Source organism: Aedes aegypti, chromosome 3, assembly GCF_002204515.2.
Source record: "Aedes aegypti strain LVP_AGWG chromosome 3, AaegL5.0 Primary Assembly, whole genome shotgun sequence".
Lineage (NCBI taxonomy): Eukaryota > Metazoa > Arthropoda > Insecta > Diptera > Culicidae > Aedes > Aedes aegypti.
Genome location: NC_035109.1, coordinates 143,932,659 through 143,953,566, shown reverse-complemented (window position 1 = coordinate 143,953,566; position 20,908 = coordinate 143,932,659). Strand labels below are relative to the sequence as shown.

Sequence of the window (20,908 nt, the reverse complement as noted above, 5' to 3'; positions counted from 1 at the left end):
GAAGATTGAGCTTTCACGTGCCTACTTTTGGTGCTAAAACTTAATAGCCCCATATTACTGGTTTCCCAGTGGCCATTCCGGTGCTCCAAAAGGACCAGAATAGCCATTCCACAGACAAACAGACGTCACACTCTAACCATTGTCCATCGACCACCTTTTCAACGGTCGATTCAAAAATATGTTAGGTGGCCAATCCGCCACCCGCAGCGCTCGCATCGTTTTTGTTCGTGTTTGACGTTCACACACTACCGCCATCTGTTGGCCCGTCGGCCAAACACATCATAATCACCCTATCCATTTCAAGAAGCAAATCCCAAGAACCGATGCGAAAATGTATCACTATGATTCTATGTATGTAGTGCACAACCCAATAAATCTTCAGCTTCATCGGTTCACTAAAACTCGAGATTTGCTTTCACAAAGTTTTGATGATAATTGTTAGAGTGAGACGGAAGATAGGGAAAATAACACGGTCTTCCGTGTCACCTTAATGGACAGTAATCTAGTTAGTAAGTTGAGGTAACAAGACAATTTACCAATTTATGGAATTGATAATTTTTGTGTTACACGCGTGCATAAAATATAAAAATTAAGTACCGATAAGTAACCGATTTCGGGTTTTCGGAAAAGCAATAAAATCATTTACCTAATTCACAAAACTTTACAAAAATCATTCACAGGGACAAAAGGCAACAAGACAAATCTGTTGCTTCACAAAAGCATATTATTTTATTTTCGCACTAGCAATATAAATCTCTGGACTGATTACAGCAACAAGATTATAAACCACCCCAACCGTTGATTGTACCCATTTACAAAAGAGGCCACCCTTCTCCAAAATTTCGCTCTTCAAACTGTTGCCATCGTTGTTGAGTTTGCAAATTTTCTCCCTCATACCCAGAGCCCTCCCTATTCAAAGGGGGGTTACAAAACGATCCCGATAAGGCGCACTCAAACTCAACCGAAGCGAAGATTTAACCACCGAAGAAGATCTCATTTTATATTCCTTTTGTTCGAATGGTACCCGGATAGTGTTCCCATAATGGGTTTTCCTGACAGGATCTTAAGCCTTTGTGCTTTGTGGTGGTTTGCCACATTACTTTAGTTGGCGTTCTACGAGCAAATCATCAAGATAACTCTCCACCCCTTGCCAAACCCGCAACCGCCAGGGCTCAGTTTGAATAATTGTTGCGTAAATAAACTGCCATTGCCGGGGAATCGAATCACTTCTCGAGAGGATCTTGGTTTCTTTCCTTGGGTAGAGCTGAACGACGACGAAGACGATGAAATCGAATTAAGATTAAGAGATACTTTAATTTACACTTCAGCTGAAGAAGTTAGCAAGTGTATAAGAACAATGCCATGCAAAGCACTTTCTTGGACTTAATTTTATTTGTCGCAGACACGAAAATTTTACAACGTCATGATTTCTTTCCTCTTTCTCCTGATGCTCGGCTTTCCTCCAGTGGATTCTCCTCAGGTGTGGCAGGTTGGTGCAGTTAGAGTTCACTTTTCGGCTTCTTGGTATCAGGACCGGAAGAGTCAGCGTCGCCCTTAAACTGCTCGTACCGTTGCTCGAAGAACTTGAATAACGCATCCATGCAAGAGTACGATGTCATCTCGTGTTTGATATGGCCTTGGAAAAGAGAGGAGTTCAATTAATTATTCATACTTTACCGGTAAATACGCAGGACGATCTCATTTTGCTAAATATTGCAATAACTTGATGATTTTCATCATTTTTGAGTACAATTTTAATTCAACTTTAAGAGGGAGGATTAGTTGTGCTCATAAGTTTTGGACTCCATTCCCACTATACTTTTTTTTCGGATACCCTAAAAAATAATTAAAATACAATGTCTAGATGTGGAAATTCTGATTCGAGATATTCGGTAGTTGGAGTATGGATTGAGAACCTTCTAAAATGTCCATTGAAGTTTTCATATTTTTACAACAGGAGGTGTTATATGCAGATACCAATAAATTTGAAAGATAACGATACCGACTGTTCACCAAAGTTGAAGGACGTGCTACATGCCATACAGTCGGTCGAAGCACAAATGTTCATGTGGCTGGCAACACTAAAGAATTAATGAAAATTAAACATCATAAAATACGTAGATTTTTTGTTTGTTTTTCAAAACTATTCAATTGTAATGCCTATTTTTTATAATTTTATCTTTTTAAAATAAGTTTCTACTGATCATAGAAAGGCAATATAATCTTAATAATCAATTCAAGCTTCGATGTCAATTTATCCAAAAGACTCCAATATAGGGGGAGATCCCCCAGTACCGGACACTTAAGCCACTAAAATCATAATTCGAAAAATATTGATTTTATGGGCTCGTGTTACCCATTTATAAAAAATATTATCATTTTTATAGTGTACAAAAATAAATTTGAAAACATAAATACGAATTATGACAATGCATTTTGATGATGTATTTTAGTATCAAATTGATCGATCTTGAAAGGTGGCACCCAATACCGGACACGATCTGGAAATGCCTCGAATTCTGCAAATATGAACATCATTGAATGTGTACACTATAGGAATAGTTTATAATTACCAGTTCAATGCATTTGCAACATTTACAAGAATAATTTGCGTTTTTCTTAGTTTGAAAGATGCCTATCAAATACCTCTTCCATATATGATGAAAAATAGCACATTTTACGATGTTGTTCTGAATGTTCATTCTTCTTAATTTTATTGCATGTTTGATACCGTGATCGACGGAACCCATGAAAAATTAAAGTATTTTGAGACACTGGTGCAATGATTACAAAGATATCATATAACAAATCAAGCTGTCCGAAACTGAGGGACAGGAGGTGCTTAACGAAAATTGTAATTTGTCCATATTTAGTTCAATTATGGTACAAAATACATTCATGCTATCAAATAAGGATTATGTTCGATCATGCTTGCGTGATCCAAAGTATTTTTGACGTAGAAGTACGTCTCTCTTCTCTATACAGGAGTGAAATTGGAATTTCAAAACCAAGAGCGTTACGTTGGCATGAAATATTTTAAACGTTTATAACTTTTCGCTGGCTTAACGAAATTTCTTTATTAGCATCTCAATCGAAAGCCAAGACATCAAAGCTTCATGTCGTTTACTTACTGAATCCCACATACCTGTCCAAATAGTTTAATAACTGTTTTAAAAGAGAACGTTGATTTCAAGCAAATCTATAAATAGGGGTGACTAGAGAAAATTTGACGTCATTTGCTTTTCACTCTCCGATTGGCTCGCATCTCAGCAGGCGACAGATCGGCTTGTTCTGACCGGGCGTGCTTCTCAGGCACAGACATCGATAGTGAAGGACGCCCCCGTTTGTCTTGCTTCGCTCAAATCAAACTGTCGAGCGAGCGAGAGAAGATGCCGTCCGAAGCTAAAGCCATCACCGCTGCCGCCGCCTAGAAGAAGAAGAGAAGCAGTCCACAGGAGAAATTGCGGTCGAACTGTGAACACGGTCGGGCGAGTCTTTCTCGCTTTGTGGTTCACCGCTTGTTTGCGTTCACCCAGCCATCGTCATCGCCGCCGCAAATTTCATCGGCCGAGGAGCTGTTGACCCGCGCTTCAAAATTTCGACTCGTGATGAAATCATCATTGGTGGTCAAGAAGCAATCCCGTTAGGAGCAAATACCAGAAGCCCCCTGAGTTTTGCTGGTCCGAGCAGTGTTATTTATCCGTAACAACATCGAAGCTAACAAAGCCATCGGTTCTTTTCAGAGCCATCAAATTTGTGGAAAAGAGTTAAAAGAGAAATATTTCCGACTTTATTTATAACTTCTAGTATTCCTAAATCAATTTCACGGCCTCATACAAAATTTCATTTGTCGTGAATCATAAATCAACCATTTGGGATTGTACTCGCGGACGCTGCTGCAGTGCCGTCGGGTGAGTGCTCAACATTTCAAAACGATTGCAAAATAGAGTGGCTTTTCCAACAGCGCTTTTTATGTTCCATATTTTATGGGAACACTTTGATTAGGAAAATTATCCCATGTGACAAAATTGCGACATATTTAGAATGCTTTTGAAAAGACATTCTCATTGAACAATTGTAATAATTTTGGCACCCATGGATCAGGAATTTTCATAATAAAGAAAACTATTAATTATCAATAGCTCGTATTGAATATTTAGGGAATGCCAATAATTCCAACAATTCATGTTCGAACAATTTCTCACGTATTAGTATTCTCCGCAATTTTCAAGTAATTCCAAGCAAAACACATTATTGGCACATACCCATTTCCCATTGGTCGATCAGAAAGCGAAGAGCACAAAAGGGAGGAGCATCATCTGCTATTCCAATGTTATAAAACATGCTGCCTTCGTTGGATTCAGTTTCATTCCATTTCCGCTTTCGAGCTGGTAAGAGCTCCTCCGAACTTGCTTAGCGAGAAGTACCTCGCTGCTAGGAGCCTGCTGAGCTGTTAATCCAGAATCTGGTTTGTGAAATCGCTCAAGATTTCAAGATTGAGCTACGTTTCCAGATTTCAACTAAATCCCTGTGTACGCTACTCTGTTGCTGTTGTGTACCCAATATTAAGCTTGTTTGTCGAATAAACAGAGAACTTATTCACATCTTCTTATTCTTCTTCTTCTTGGCATTAACGTCCTCACTGGGACAGAGCCTGCTTCTCAGCTTAGTGTTCTTATGACACTTCCACAGTTATTAACTGAGAGCTTTTGTTGCCAAAGTTTCCATTTTTGCATTCGTATATCGTGTGGCAGGTACGATTATACTCTATGCCCAGGGAAGTCAAGAAAATTTCCATTACGAAAAGATCCTGGACCGACCGGGAATCGAACCCAGACACCTTCAGCATGGCTTTGCTTTGTAGCCGCGGACTCTAACCACTCGGCTAAGGAAGGCCCCAACTTATTCGCATGCATTTGCAACTTTTTCGATTTTCCATACAAAATGACCAACTTTGGTAAGTTAGATCTCAGTTATTTATGGAAATATTTTCGAATGAAACATTCACAGAACATCAGATGTAACTCGAATTTTAACATATATTTTTGAAAATTTTTCCAATCACAAGTTTATAAGTAATAACGGTTTGACTAAACTGTAATTTTCGACGAAAAATTCAAAACTTTTTATCTTAAAATCTGATAGCCTTACACAAAAACTGTCTTCAGCAAACTTATTCATCTCGTCAAAATCTACAACTTTTCTGAAGATACCATGAAGCTGTTTAGTTATGTCAATCATAAAAAATCGTCAAAAAATCACTTAAGTCAAACCGTTACTGCTTTTCAACGTGTGATTGGAAAAATCACTCAAAAACATATGTTAAAATTTAAGTTATGTCTGATATTCTGTCTAATTTCATTCAAATCTGTCCATAAATAACTGAGATATAGTTTATCAAAGTTGGTCATTTTGCATGAAAAATCAAAAGAGTTTCAGTTTTTATTTCTCAGCGAAGAATCACACCATCAACGAAAATAGCGCGAAAGCAATAACCAATCGCGTGCGAGTAGCGAACGGAGTGACGAAACAACCAAGCGAGAACCCCACCACTCGCCATCGGTGAACGGAGCTCGAGCAAATAAAACCACTGGTTGTTCTGCTCCCAGCTCATTCACAAATCGAACGGCATAACGAACGGATCAAGCAGCGGAGCAGCAAAGAAGAGTGCGTGAAAGCCACAGCAGTGTGCGAGTAGCGAACGGAACCAGAGAGCGAAAGCAACAACTGAAAATCATTCAGTGGACGGATTAGTAGTCAGCGCCAACCGGCGACCTGTTGGAAAGTAACGTTAGCAAAATATACACCATCTGCCTCTCCTTACCATTCATATTCTTGTACTTGATGAATTCAATGAAATGGTTTGGTTTGGCGATGGAGCAAAGAGTTATTAAGGATGATTTTACTTAACAAAGAGTTGTTGGTAAATATTCCAATCAATAAGAGTTGTTTTGAAAAAGTTCACTTTTATCAGAAATTTCTGCTTTACCAAAGAGTTATTAATGAAATTCCTGCAGCAAAGGGTCGAGTTTCTCCCCACGTATATTTCCAGCCAGGACCAGTCATGGAGGACAATCCATCCCGAGCATCACGGCCCCCGCTTCCAAAATTCTCGAGTACGGAAATTGGAAAATTAATACATAATGCTCATCTTGTACATCCCTTGCCAAGACATCAATTTCATATAGCCTATTTTTCAGATTAACGCAATAGACTAACATGTAGAAAAATTTCAGATCAATAGTTGCTTATTACAATTGGTCAGGAAACAGTTTATTGAACAGTATTTAAAATCTGTCGCAATTTTAATACATTTTCCAATTTAATACTCGAGAATTTAGGAAGTGTTCCCCCATTATATGATAAATCAACGATGCTGTTAGAAATACCATACAATGCTGAGTAGCATGATGTTATTACGGTCCGACGGCGCTGCAGTGGTAAATTCTCAAATTCATGTAATTATGTGGGGTAAATTATGTGAACCAAATTGTAGTATACCGCGATATTTAGATCATTATAGATAAATCAGTGAATATCATCCAATAAACTAGCAGCGAGGTACTTCTCGCTGAGCAAGTTCAGAGGAGCTCTTACCAGCTCGAAAGCGGAATTAGAATGAAACTGAATCCGACGAAGGAAGCATGTTTTATAACCTCAGAATAGCAGATGATGCTCCTCCCTTTTGTGCTCTTCGCTGATCAACCAATCTGGGAAATGGGTATGTGCCAATAATGTGTTGGGCTTAGAATTACTTGAAAATTGCGGAGAATGCTAATGCGTGAGAAATTGGTCGAACATGAATTGCTGGAAGGGTTGACATTAACTAAATATTCAATACGAGATAATGATAATCAATAGTTTTCTTTATTATGACGGTAAATTTCTGATCCATGGGTGCCAGAATTATTATAATTGTTCAATGAGAATGTCTTTTCAAAAGCATTCTTAATATGTCGCAATTTTGTTACATGTGATAATTTTGCTAATCAAAGTGTTCCCACAAAATATGGAACATCAAAGACGCTGTTGGAAATGCCACTCTATTTTACAATTGTTGTGAAATGTTGAGCACTCACCCCGACGGCACTGCAGCAGCGCCCGCGAATACAGTCACAAATTGTTGAGTCATAAATTATTTATGACAAATGAAATTTTGTATGAAGCTGTGAAATTGATTTAGGAATATAAGAAGTCATGTATAAAGTCGGATATATTTCTCTTTTAACTCTTTTCCACTAATTTGATGGCCTTGAAAAGGGCCGATGGCTTTGTTAGCTTTGATGCTCTTACAGATAAATAACACTGCGGGATGTTATCAGTTGATTGCCATGGTCAAACGGGGAATCCTCAACTCAAATGTATAAATTTGAGCAAGTTATTTGCTTAAACGACGAACCGAAAGTTTCGTGACGTGGATGGCGCACAACAGTAACAGGTAGTGGATCACCGGGCTTAAGTCAAAATCTGATGATGGCGGCGATGACGATGGCTGGGTGAACGCAAACAAGCGGTGAACCACAAAGCGAGAATGACTTGCCCGACCATGTTCACAGTTCGACCGCAAATTCTCCTGTGGACTGCTTCCTCTTCTTCTTCTTGGCGGCGGCAGCGGTGATGACTTTGGCTTCGGACGGCATCTTCTCTAGCTCGCTCGACAGTTTGATTTGAGCGAAGCAAGACAAACGGGGAGGTCCCTCGCTATCGATGTCTGTGCCTGAGAAGCACGCCCGGTCAGAGCAAGACGATCTGTTGCCTGCTGAGATGCGATCGAAGTGGAGAATTGAAAGCAACAAAAGTCTGGATGACTATGACAAAAGTCTGGATCAGCAATTGGTATATGTTGGTTTGTCGCGGGTTACTTCACTGCAAGGACTATTTTTGACAAACTCTACCAATTCTTCCCAGTTCCATCACGCAGCAATTCCAAGGGTTGACTTGAGGAATGAGCTGCAGCGCTTAGGCAATCATCGATTAGTGACGCTTTGAGACGTGAAATACTGGATCATAGTGGCCCAACCTGCATATTGATGAGTATCAATGTACAGAGCCTAAATGCTGATGCAATGGATATTGCTACAGACCAAAGCACTGGACCGTTTCAATCGATTATCACGATCGAAGCACCCGAGCCATCAAACATCTAATCTACTGGAGGAGTTTGGCGAACTACAGCTGGAGCCAGAAACCGATCACCCAACCAAGCAACACAAGGAAGCCACGACCAAACAAACAAATTCAATCATCTGGCATTATTCCTGGAACACCATACACTGGTTCTCGAAACCACAGAACGACAAATGGTTCTTTTCAGGACTACCAAAATGAGTCCAAAAAGAGTTAACTTCTGAAAACTTCATCCGATCAATAACAACACAAAACTAGTACACTTACAAATTCATACACATGACAAATCAAATTATTAATCATCGTAGTTCTACGTCAACCCCGCGGTAATGTAATAGACATTACCCACCCCAATTTTTCATATTCAAAATAATTACTAAATAGGCTCAAAATTAAGAGAATACGTCAATTTTTTAAAGATTTTCAAACTTTTCTACTTTTTTAAAAAGGCATGCATATTTCAAGGATGTGTTATTCTACGCAAACATTAGTCTACATAATAGCTTTCTTTTCTACTAATACACCATCTTGATTGGACCGTGATTTCTCAATGTTTCGACTTTGTCCGGTATTGGGTGCTGTCCGGCACTGGGAGATCTCCCCCTACTTTATTTTGTGGATAGCCAGGTTTTTAAAGAACTCATCTATATTCAGAATCTGCATCGCATATTGATCAATGCCACTATGGGCCAGGGACGCAATCTTGCGAAAATAAATCGGTAACGAAGCGTTTCCGGCATTTGGTCTCTTCGGCAAAGTTTTTTGTCACAACGAGGACCATCTACTGGCAGGTGACGCCACAATCAAACCAAAGACAAATTAAAGACCTTCATGTCCCTTGCAAATGCCCAAAATTTTATGGCTCAAAAGGTAATCTAGAATGCCGTGAAAAGTGTACTGCGATGTGTCAAACTTGGGTACCTTTTGTACTACCGAGGGACCAAATGCAGTACTAGAAGTGGTACCCAATCTGAGCCCGAGTGCGACGGACCTGATCAAACTTTTAACGGTGACGTTCTAAAGACTTGTCATGTTCGGCCTACTGTTTTCGAGTTATTGGCAAAATAAGACCATATTAGTGGAAAAACTGGGTTTTCACAGAGTTTGACATTTTTAATTTTAAGAATCATGTCCTAATATTTATGCTGATAAAAATATGACAAACACAAACTCTGGCCGAAAAAAATAAATAATGCGACGCATAAAAATTAAGCAATAATGAAACTTGAAAAATAGAGCAATTTTTAAACCTTAATATCTCCAAAACCGCAAACAATTCCAACCTCTAATTTTCAGGCAACATAAAACAATACTAGATGAAACGAAAGTTAAAATTTCAGAGAGATATATTTTGGTGTTTTAGAGATTTTTTAATTTTTCTAAGGGTTTCTTTTCATTACGCAATAAATATTTTCGGGGCAAATTTTATTATTTTTTAGTTCATGAAATTATTATGTCTGCCTACAATACAAGCGTGCTTCGGATGTCATCTGGATATTCGTCTGTTATTCTTTTTGGAAGCTTTCCATTTAAGGAAATCACCGGAATTTAAACACAAACTTAAACAACCCAACAATTCTCAAAGCCGAAGAAATCTCCAATTTGATACCTTTGATCTGAATCCTCTGGTTCAAAACATCCAAGAATCGATCAACGCGGAAAGACTTAAAAACAAAGTTTGAATTTAAAAACAAAGATTTAATCTACAAGCTCACAGATATGAAATCGTACACTCTGAAAATTTAGTAGAGATATCCACAGGAATATGCTTCCTAATCAGGGCTGGTAGCAAAAAGTGGAACCGAATTTGAGAAATAAGTCACTAACAAGTGACTTTCGATTCTCGAAAAAGTGACTAAAAGTGACTTGAAAATCAAACCGTATTCAGTTTTATTTAAATTCTAATATACCTACTATTTTACGATCAATATCCAATATGATAGGGAATATTCAAAAGTTTCTTCTGCAGGTAGTAAGTCTAGTTGAGTACCATATTTGAAAATTTTTGTCGTACTTCCAAAATTTATATAGATATTGCCTACATTTTTTTTTTTTCAAACAGAAAAGTTAACATTTACGTAAATAATCCTTTTTTTAGCAGACTTTCAATCTTTTCAAAATATTTTTTTCTTCCATATAACCAAGTATTTGATTTTGCAAATTTAATTAACAATTTTGAACATAACCAATTATTTCGCAGTATCCTGTGAAATAAATCACGGAATTTGAACTGTAAACAATAAAAATACAGATTCTCCTGTGAAATCTACTATTTTACCGACAAAATCCGTGAAATCAGCTATTTTACCGGAGAAAATCGGCAATATCTACTATTTTACCGGAAAAAAATCCGCATAACAAACCATTTTACTGTAACCCTGTGAAATACTAACGAACAGTTCGGTAAAAGCATTATTTTCACCGAACTTCTGTGAAATAGTGTGACGGTCACTCTGGCAGGCATGAGCTTCCTTTTGTTTCAATTTTTGCACACCACTAACAAGCAGTGAAAACTGGCTTAGTGGTAGCAAGCCTGCTTCCTGATCGATAGGTCATGAGTTTGATTCCCGGTCGTACCGTTTTCTTGTTTTTCTTTATGATTCTGTTCAACGATTTTACAGATTGTTCGGTGATTTTTCACCGAATCTTCAGCTGTTGAGATTACGGTGAAATGTCACCGTAATCCGTATTTTTTAAGTGTGTAAGCTGTTAATAGCATTAAACTTTAAATATTTCAATCAAAATTATTTGGACACTTTCATGATTCACTGGACATTGGGGGTTATAGATGGTAGAATTGTAATAAATTATGCAATAAAAATACTTCAATACCGCGCATATTATTGTCAAATATAAACTCTGTGGTTTAAAAAAAACCTGCTGAATCAAAAAAGCCAAGAAAAAGATCTGACAACCCGGATTTCTTTGAAGAAAGCATGCATGATTTCATGAACGATTCAATGAAAACGTAAAGAGAACCTTAGGGTATACTCTAGCTAAGATCTATCCGGCCATTTTTAAAGGTTTGGTTTGCAAATAAAGTCTGTCCTAAGAAGTAAGATAAATTTTTGCTCTCAAATAGAACTTCCTTAGCCGAGTGGTTAGAGTCCGCGGCTATAAAGCAAAGCCATGCTGAAGGTGTCTGGGTTCGATTCTCGGTCGGTCCAGGATCTTTTCGCAGGATTCTTTTCTTTACCAAAGTTGCCATTTTCGCATTCGTATATCATGTGGCAGGTACGACTATACTTAATGCCCAGGGAAAAAAGGCAATTTCCTTGACTTCCTTGGGCATAAAGTATAGTCGTACGGGCCCAGATAGCCGTAGCGGTAAACGCGCAGCTATTCAGCATGACCATGCTGAGGGTCGTGGGTTCGAATCCCGCTGGTCGAGGAACTTTTCGTAAAGGAAATTTTCTCGATTTTTAGGGCATAGAGTATCTTCGTACCTGCCACACGATATACACATGCAAAAATGGTCAATCGGCAAAGAAAGCTCTCAGTTAATAACTGTGGAAGTGCTCATAAGAACACTAAGCTGAGAAGCAGGCTCTGTCCCAGTGAGGACGTTAATGCCAAGAAGAAGAAGAAGCCCGAGTAACACACATGTTATAATTCAGGCATATCAACTGATATATGACTAGATCTTGTCATATAACAGCCATTCCATGAAAAACCGATCTAGTGGGTCACCGAATTCCGTGAAAATTTGCTATTTTGTTCCTTATCCGAAATAAGGATACACGTATTTTTGGATTTTTTGATTAGGGTGACCATTTCCAAAATAGAATGACCAGAAAAATCGCGATTTTGCAAAATTTTTATTTAAAAAAAAATTATAACTTTTGAACCGTTTGACCGATTTTCAATCTTTTTGGACGAAATGAAGGCTAGAGACTTTGACTTTTCAGGAAAAATATAAAATTTCACAAAAAGTGTGTTTTTTACATAAAAAACTCAATAGTTTCCGTTTTTTTGTGTTTTGAAGGCCTCGGGATCAAAGGGGCTATTGCTGTTCTCATTTTTTCTTGAAAGTTCAGAAAATGTTACGTCTACTGTCAAATTTTCAGCGATGTATGTTTTTTAGTTTTTGAGATATATTTTTTTGAAAATAAAAAATCAGTCATTTTTCATCGGCACACACTGTAGGTCTCAGCGCATTAGATTTTTTATTTAAAAAAAAAATCATAACTTTTGAACAGCTTAACCGATTTCCAATATTTTTTTATGGTATGAAAGCTTAAAATTTCAACTTTTCAGACAAAATTGGTGTTCCACAATAGAAGAAAAACATTTCATTATCCACCACAGGGCATAAACATTTATATTGAATGAGAATTCGCGAGATATTGAAAACGAATACTAAACAAATTAAATAATACTAAACATTTAAACCTTTATAACAATGAACTTGCACCATACTAATAATAACTTAGATACTATTACAAGTTACGTGAAATTCTATGAAGGATTAACTTTTTTCCAAGCTTTTTTCACATGTACCAATATTTTGATACTGAAATGAAGTTGTTCTGGTGATGACTTAACTTAAAACTTAGCCTAAATTAAAAAAAGGTCGATTCATAATTTTCTCCCGAAAATTTAAGTAAAACTGTTGAAAAAGTGACTTTTTGATGAAAAAAGTGACTTTAGCTGAAATGATTTGAAAAAAGAGACTTTTAAGTGACTGGCCTCAAAAAAGTGACCAAGTCACTAAAAAGTAACTCGCTACCAGCCTTGTTCATAATTTGATTTTCTGTATCAATAGTTTATTGCACACGAACATACATTTATTGTCAAGAGGTACGTAACAGTTACTTTATATTAACAAACAGTAATTTACAATCGACCAATACGCTAATGCTCTCATATAACAAACTTGGCGGGTATTTATACTCTTTTGAACAATATAATTTGAGAGGAGAACCCGAAATAATGCCGAAGTTCTTCAAAAAAAACTATTATCGTGATCTGCATATATATTGAATCTTATTGGAAACTCTTTTCTACTGCTCGAAGAGGCAAGGGTATATCTTATCCAGCTTTTTACGCAAGCCATGCTATAAAATCTTTGACAGAAGCTGACTATCACCACTGAACTGAAACTCGAAAATAAATCCTTAGTAACCCGTATCTCACTGAAATATTTTTTGTTGCTTTTCTGTCATTCAAACTAAAATCTAATTCCGATTTGTATAGTTAATGCTTTAATCGCTTAATAATCATTCTCTTTTGTTTTAAGTAGGTTTCATTTAGATTGTGACGGTGCATTAACTGCATTCGTGTGAATTCGAAGAGTCCGAACGGAGTTATAACGGCCGTCTTCGAAATATTCGCCTCTTCAACCGGAATCTGATGGTACGCTTTCTCCAGATCAAGTGTGGTGAAAACTGGCACAGTCACCTGGTTCGGGTAGCGATAATCTCCTACGAATCTCCATTGACCGTTCTTCTTCTGCACACAGTGTAGAGGGCTGGCCCAACTGCTGCTGGAAGGGAGACATATTCCTAACTCGCTCATAACCTGGAACTTTTTCTTGGCGACTTCCAGCTTGTCCGGTGCTAGCCGACGGCATTTGCTGGCTGTTGGCGGACCTCTTGTTTGAATGTGGTGGGTAATGTCATGGTTAATCGTCGTTTTGATACTTAACGGAAGCGTGACGTCACGGAACTCATTGAAAAGACATGCTTTTGTTCACAAGGGGGAAATCTGCAAACAGATCCCCTGAGAAGGCAACTCAGGGAATGCGGGGATGACGCACCAACGACGACCCGAGAAAACCAGCCTATGCACTGTACTTGAGCAATTCTTTTAGAATATATTGCTCAAGTGGTGAACAGTGCATTGTAATGACCCTTGTACTCTGACCCTTATCTCCCCGGAACCACCTTACGGTATTCAGTAAGAAGACATGTTAGTAAGCTCAGAATAATTATTGTATTTGCAACTGTTAATTTAAATAGTTAAGCTAAGGGTCGGTTATTGTACATAACTTTTTGAATAAGCAGAAGTAAAGCACGAACGCAAAGTAATAGCCTTCCATCCCATCTTCAAGTGCTCCCCACAAGCACAACACTTCATTCTGGCACTTTAGATCATCCTTCACACAAGAAATCTGCCTCGACCGATTCGGCCGTATGCGCCCATACCCCTTTCTGAACCAGAGGACAGAACCTGAGACGAGACTCGCGAAGACGGTCTTCTTTTTCTGTGATTGCTGAGTTTTTTTCTTATTCCTATTTGTGTTTATACCAATTATGCGCAAGCCGTTCAAATCCTCACATGAACCTCTCAGCAAAAAATGATTGAGCTTGCATCACATCGAATCATAAATAGCCGTTTGAGTGAAATTTCATGCCAGCAAACGTAGCAGACATTAGAAATAATTAATCTTCTGCTTAGAATTATCAGCAACTTTGGAAAAAACTGCTCCGCTGACTGAGGTTTTCAATAACAATTTACTTTGAACACAATATTTTTCACTTTTTCACCCATAAAAACGGTGGGCTGCATTTGACGTTTCGTGAGAGGGGAATCTGGGCTGCATATGACGTTGATATTTTTCCTCTTCGCGAGTCTCTCTCAGGACAGAACCAATAACGAATAAGATTATTTCCGCAAATTCAAAAAAATTTTTCGTATGATTGACAGAAAGAAAAACAATGAAATTTGACGGTTCGTCAAGGCATGCTGAGGATATATTTCCAAGTTTCAGTTCAATGCTGATAGTCAGCATCTGTCAAATATTTTATAGCATATTGTGTTTATGGCGAGCGTGAAAAGCTGGATTGATTCGAATCTCAAAATGGCATCAACAGGACTCTACAAGCATACTTTGATTATCTGGTTTCGTTCAATGCTGCAATGATTTTCAAACCTGCGGTAGATCTTTAACAGCTGCGGTAGAACTTAGCGGCTACCGCAGCACGGAAAATTTTCAAAAGAATAATGATAATAAATTACTCATCTTGAGCAATGATGACGATAATTAACTGGCACATGAAAAAAGTTTTCATGGCATACTATATTATTTGGAGAATTTAAGAAAAACATGCATGTACCCAGTTTCAATCTACATTAATCGATATCAAATCAAAAAAGGTGATCTAAAACTGAATTTCATTCAGTTTTTTGTTCTCGTTACTTCTTAATGTCGGTCGTCCCTTCAGATCAAAATTTAATGTATAACCATTGAAATAAATTGGAATATCTAAAAAATACCAAATATGTCTCTTCGAAATTTTGACATTTGTTCCATCTAGTATTGTTCTATGTTGCCTGGAATTTCGAGCCTACGATTTCTTTGCGCTTTTGGAGATAATTAAGGTTCAAAAATGCTTCATTTTTCGTTTGCTGTGAAAGTGCTCTAAGAGAAGTAAGTTGAAAAACGAACTCCGTCCAAAACATGTATTGTCAAAAAGTAGAGAGTATAGAATAAAATTCTTTTGACATTACCCGACATCGACGCACGCGTGAAAGACTTAACATCGTTTTTTGAATATATGCCTTTGCATACTCCATTGAGTACGTAGTCTAAATGCTGTTGTAATGTTCTAATACCAAATAATTACAACTTTATATGCTATTGTAGTGTTTCTTCTGCTGTGAAAAATTTCCAGAAGTTCCAGAGCATTCTACGAATAAGAGAAAATAATGTTAGGTACCGAAAATTCTCGAATATTTTGCGGAATAGTTGTTGTAGTGGTGAACAGTTGACATGTTCTTCTTGCTTGTGTTATTAAGGAAGCCCAAGCAGGACAGTTCGGTTTTGCGTCGTCCGATAGGTTTTGTTCACGGTTTCGCGCGTGTTTTCGTCGCCGGAGATTTTTTTTCCTGTTTCGGAGCGTCTTGCTGGGTAGTGTTTCGTGAAGCCCAAGCAGGACAGTTCGGTTTTGCGTCGTCCGATAGGTTTTGTTCACGGTTTCGCGCGTGTTTTCGTTGCCGAAGATTTTTTTCTGTTTTGGAGCGTCTTGCTGGGTAGTTATTTGGGAAGGCACAAGCAGACGGTTTGTTTTCGGGACGCCAAGAAGTTTTGCTGTCAGTGTTAGTTTTGTGTTCAGTCGAGGATGGATTACCAACTGGTGAGTTCGTTTCATGCTTGTGATAACACATTTTTTCTTGAAAGCGTAACTTTTAAGTAATATTAAAACAAACTTTGTATGGTTCGTCACTATAAGTGTCGGCATTATGCTTTTTTCTTAAACAATTTCAACATACATATATTTTTCTCTTTTTGACATTATTAAAAATTATCTTTTGAATTGTTCAACATTGTGAATGTTGACGTATTTTTTAAAACTTCTACCATATCGAGACAAAATGCACAGTAATACTCATACGTATTTTTCAAACAAACTATATATAGTTCGTCACTACAAGTGGCGGAATTATTCTTTTTTTATATAATTTAAAATATATCCAGCTTTTTACGCTTGCCATGCTATAAAATATCTGACAAAAGCTCACTACCACCACTGAACTGAAACTCAAAAATAAATCCTTAGTAGCCCATCACTCACTGAAATAATTTTCATTGCTTTTCTGTCACTCAAACTAAAATCTAATTCCGATTTACATTGATTATGATTTAATCGCTTAATAATCATTCCCTTTCTTTTTTAGGTTTCCTCTAGATCATGGCCGCTATACCTTTTGAGCTGTAGGCCAAATCTTTCAAACAATATAGTGCGGTGCAAAACTTCCGTGAATGAAATGAAAATCAGTCAAGGAATTGTTATCTGGAAAATTGAATGTAATTTGTCGTGAAAATTGAAATCTTAACTACTGTGCAATTTGCACAAAATATTGTGAGATGAAAACATCTTCCAGGATTTTATGATAATATTACCCACAATTAAAATCGTGTTTAATATTACGCTGGACTCAAGCTCTGGATTCTAAGAACAATTCTTTCCAATCTGTGAGAATGATTTCCAGGATCTCGCCAAATAACTATAAAGCTTCGAGTTTTGTAGAATACTGTAAGGGATTTTGCGAAAATCTTCAGAATTAAGTAACAATTTTTCCTAAGATTAAGTGAGAATCGTGTGCTGGAATCTGTAATAAACTTTTCATCAGAACATTGTCCAACATTCTAAACTACAATCCTGTCATGGAATCTGTAAGGATGTAGTCCAGGATTTTATCATAATCCTACGCAGAAATATGTGAAAACTATGCTTTGAGCTTTGTGAGCATTACGGCATGATGACATGCTGCGTAAATTCCTTCCAGGATTGTATAAATGTGATAAAACTTTCAACATGATTCTTCCTCCTATGACTTAGTGAGGATATGTTTGCTCAATTTGTTTTTGGTTTTAAAAATTTGTGAGCCTTGGTCTTGCAAAATTCGAAAAGCTAAGCCGGGTCTTTTTAATATCTCTTCTTCAAGTTGTTGTGAGGTTGTGAGGTATGTATGGGAAACCAACTCCATCATCATCAACTTATGCAAGCCTAAAATGAAATAAAGAATTCTCCATAATTAAATTTAATTTGAGAAATATTACAATAACAAATCATCATTATTTCCGCAAATCCAAAAAAAAACTTTGTTTGACAGAAAGGAGAAAACAATGAAATTCGACTGTTCGTCACGGCATGCTGAGGATATATTTCCAAGTTTCAGTTCAGTGGTGGAAGTCAGCTTCTGTCAAATATTTTATAGCATATTGTTTTTATGGCGAGCATAACAAGCTGGATACATGTAATTTTCAGTTTTCGTCATTAATAAAAACATCTTTTGAATTGTGATCAAAGTGTGCTGTGTTCAATAGAGGACGTGAAAAAATTTCATCCGTCAAATTTAAGAAATTTATTTTTTAATATTCAGTTTTTTGATGATTTTCTGCATTTATTGTGTTATAAAGTTGAACATTTAAGTATATGGACCAAACTTTAGTGTGAGCAGTCATTCTTACTGAGGAGCTTTTCCGAAGAAATGTGACTGTTTGATGATTCCGATCGGAAGAGATGCAGCTTTTAGTATTCGCTGTTGTGTAAAAGAAGACACTCGGTTAACACAACCGGTGTGCCAGTTTTATCATCCGGATATTATTGATGCAGTTGAATCGTGGAATTATCGACACATGAAAACAGAGTTTCTCCAAGTTTAGGCGTCGGATCCATCGCACGGAAGCAAAAGAAGTACACCGTTGGTTCCCAGAAACGGAAAATTTTGTCTTCGCTGGTCATCGTAAAGCTATCGTTCATTGCCTCAAGTGTAACATACAACACAGCGGGATCCAGGATAGCAAACATACAATAGTTGGTACACAAATGAAATTTGGTAAGATCGTTTCAAATCATCTATATTATAATTTTTAATGGTCTCATACTTGGTGAGCTAAACCATGTATTCATATTCCCATTATTCTTGATTTATTTATTATAATTACCCTGTATAACATGATGTTTCAAATCATAATCGTTATTTATTATCATTTTAACAGCAAACTGCTTCGATTATTGTATAGTGGGAAAGGGTCGAAATAAGTTTTCTTCTCGTTTCAGAGAGCGAGTAAAGGCGCTTAAGCCAAGGCTCTAGAGCCAGGACATAAGGAGGAAATACCTGTGTCCCATCCCAGGAGAACATACAAGCATGGAGTGCGCATTAACTTTCTTAGCAACACCACTCCCAACGATCTTACCTATAACCCTAAATCGAAACGGTTGGTACGGTTGTCCCCGTTTCTTCTTTTTAAAAACTTGAAAATTTTTCGCCTATCATGTTATTTATTCGTGAATAACCTGATCGTCGTAATTTTTCAGTTGTCTTCAATCCCAAAGTCTGCACAGTGGGCCTGGCCATTTTAATATTTGTATAATATCACAGATATTCTGCAAATATTAATGCTGACAAGAAAATACCTTGACATATATCTAGGTATTTCCAGGATGCTTTTCAATATTGGCTGTGCAAGCGCTTAGATTAGATTAGATTCGATTAGATTAATAAAAACATCTTTTGAATTGTTCGACATTAAAGATGTTGACGTATTTTTTAAAGCTTCTACCAAAAACTTCTCGAGACAAAAATACAAAACTAGCTTCAAATATAAGTCGTATATTTCCCCCTTGTCCATGGATCGCATCATCGACCAGAGGTGACTCCCAGATCTTTTCCTTCCTCACTAATAAACACCTTTCCCGTGGTGATTGTGGAGATGCAGAGGTATTCTCGGTCTCTAGAAGCAACAATCATTACACCCTAACATTCCTTCCCCATCCCAACTGACTGTAAGGACTTGGCCGGCGCCGTTATTGATCAATAATATTAGATCTGCTAAAATTGCACTTCGAAAGTAAGCGGAAACTCCCATCCCTTATTCATTTGGATCGTAGTGCAATTCTTACCAGTTCCGATCAATCACGGAGTAGCAACCATTGACATGTACAGTCAGTCTATGCTATGCTATGCTATGCTTATGAGCACTTCCAAAATTATTAACTGAGTGCTTTTTTAAATTTTACATACATTTATATGCAAACCTGATGGATAAACTTTATGTCAGATCAAAGAAAATGCCAATTTATCATTAATATGAAATTAATAACGCGAATATTGCAACACCCATTTTCAATATTGCAACCCCCAAAAAGTTTAGAATCACCGTAGATTGTCAGTTGCTGTTGTAGTGATTCGAATCTTTCCGGGATTTATTGCAATATTCAATGCAGTACTCGGTGAAGCGATTCCATTCTTTTGGCTAGCTGTGTATTTGTATTGAAGATTATTCGTTTCATTTGTTAGTTTTACCCTATTACTCATTGCTCATTCAAATCCTTGAATTCCATGTTGTATGTTTTTTCATCACTAAATCCGGCGAATGTTTATGACAGTAGCGAGCAGTATTTGTAGGATTCCATTATTGCTACTTCGGATAAAATGGCCGTAGAAGTATAGTCTGACGATTCAAATAAATCCAGGCTATCGACATCGATGGAGACACCATCTTCTATGGTGACACTTGTCAGATAGATCGGGCCCGGTACGTTCTGTCTACTGCAAATCGCTGCAGTTGATATAGGGCATGTCCATAGGCTGAATATATTAATAATTTTCATACAACGTAGCTTACCATGGGGAAAGGTGTCAAAAAATCGCCAAAATTGTCTTACGTAAATAATGCACGGCTCCCAATGTGTAGACTGTTCTTTAATTGTTCAGGTTGGGACTCATCGATCACTGATGTTATCTTCTTCCCTGCTATCCTGTTCTTCGCTGCTGCTATTTTTCTCACTGCTATTGCTTTCTTCCCTAACGTCAACATCTTGCTCTTGGTCTCTACAAAATCCCCTGAATGTGATTAGCATTGTCTGTTCTTTCTGATCAGAGTCGATACTTTCATGGAGTAGGTGACTACTGGAGTCATTTAACGGTGGTACAATCGTTTCACTGCTGACAAGGATAGCGGGTGTTCTTTAAGGAATAAAAAATTGTGAACAAATGCTTTCTTATTTTGTCTACCGTCGTCGTTCCTTGTGTTAAATTACATGTTATTTGCGCTCTAAGGTACTTCACGATGCGCGTCACCTCGTTTTTGCAAATTATCATCAAGTTATATGCATTCCCGATTACACAGTTAGTTTTATTTCATGTATTTGTACCAACCTCAATCGTGGGATAAATTCACTTAACGTACATAGCAATGATGGAGCATGGAATAAAGATCAAAAGAATAAAAAAAACATGACTCTGTTTAATGCCTCTTGTCTTCTTCTGTTTGAATGTACAATTATCATCGCCTTGGACACAACTAGTTCTGCCAGCATTACCGCTGTTT

At 37.4% G+C, this 20,908-nt stretch overlaps 1 protein-coding gene across 3 annotated transcripts in view; it reads right to left on the bottom strand.

Moving 5' to 3' along the window:
* Window positions 1–1,294: 1,294 nt before the first annotated feature.
* LOC5568508 (UPF0528 protein CG10038) overlaps window positions 1,295–20,908 on the bottom strand; it is a 48,183-nt gene continuing 28,569 nt past the window's right edge. For all 3 annotated transcript variants that reach the window (XM_021851131.1, XM_001652282.2, XM_001652281.2), the window contains exon 6: window positions 1,295–1,636. In XM_021851131.1, the coding sequence (XP_021706823.1) occupies window positions 1,500–1,636 (137 nt within the window). In that variant the 3' untranslated portion in view covers window positions 1,295–1,499. The remainder of the gene's footprint in view (window positions 1,637–20,908) is intronic.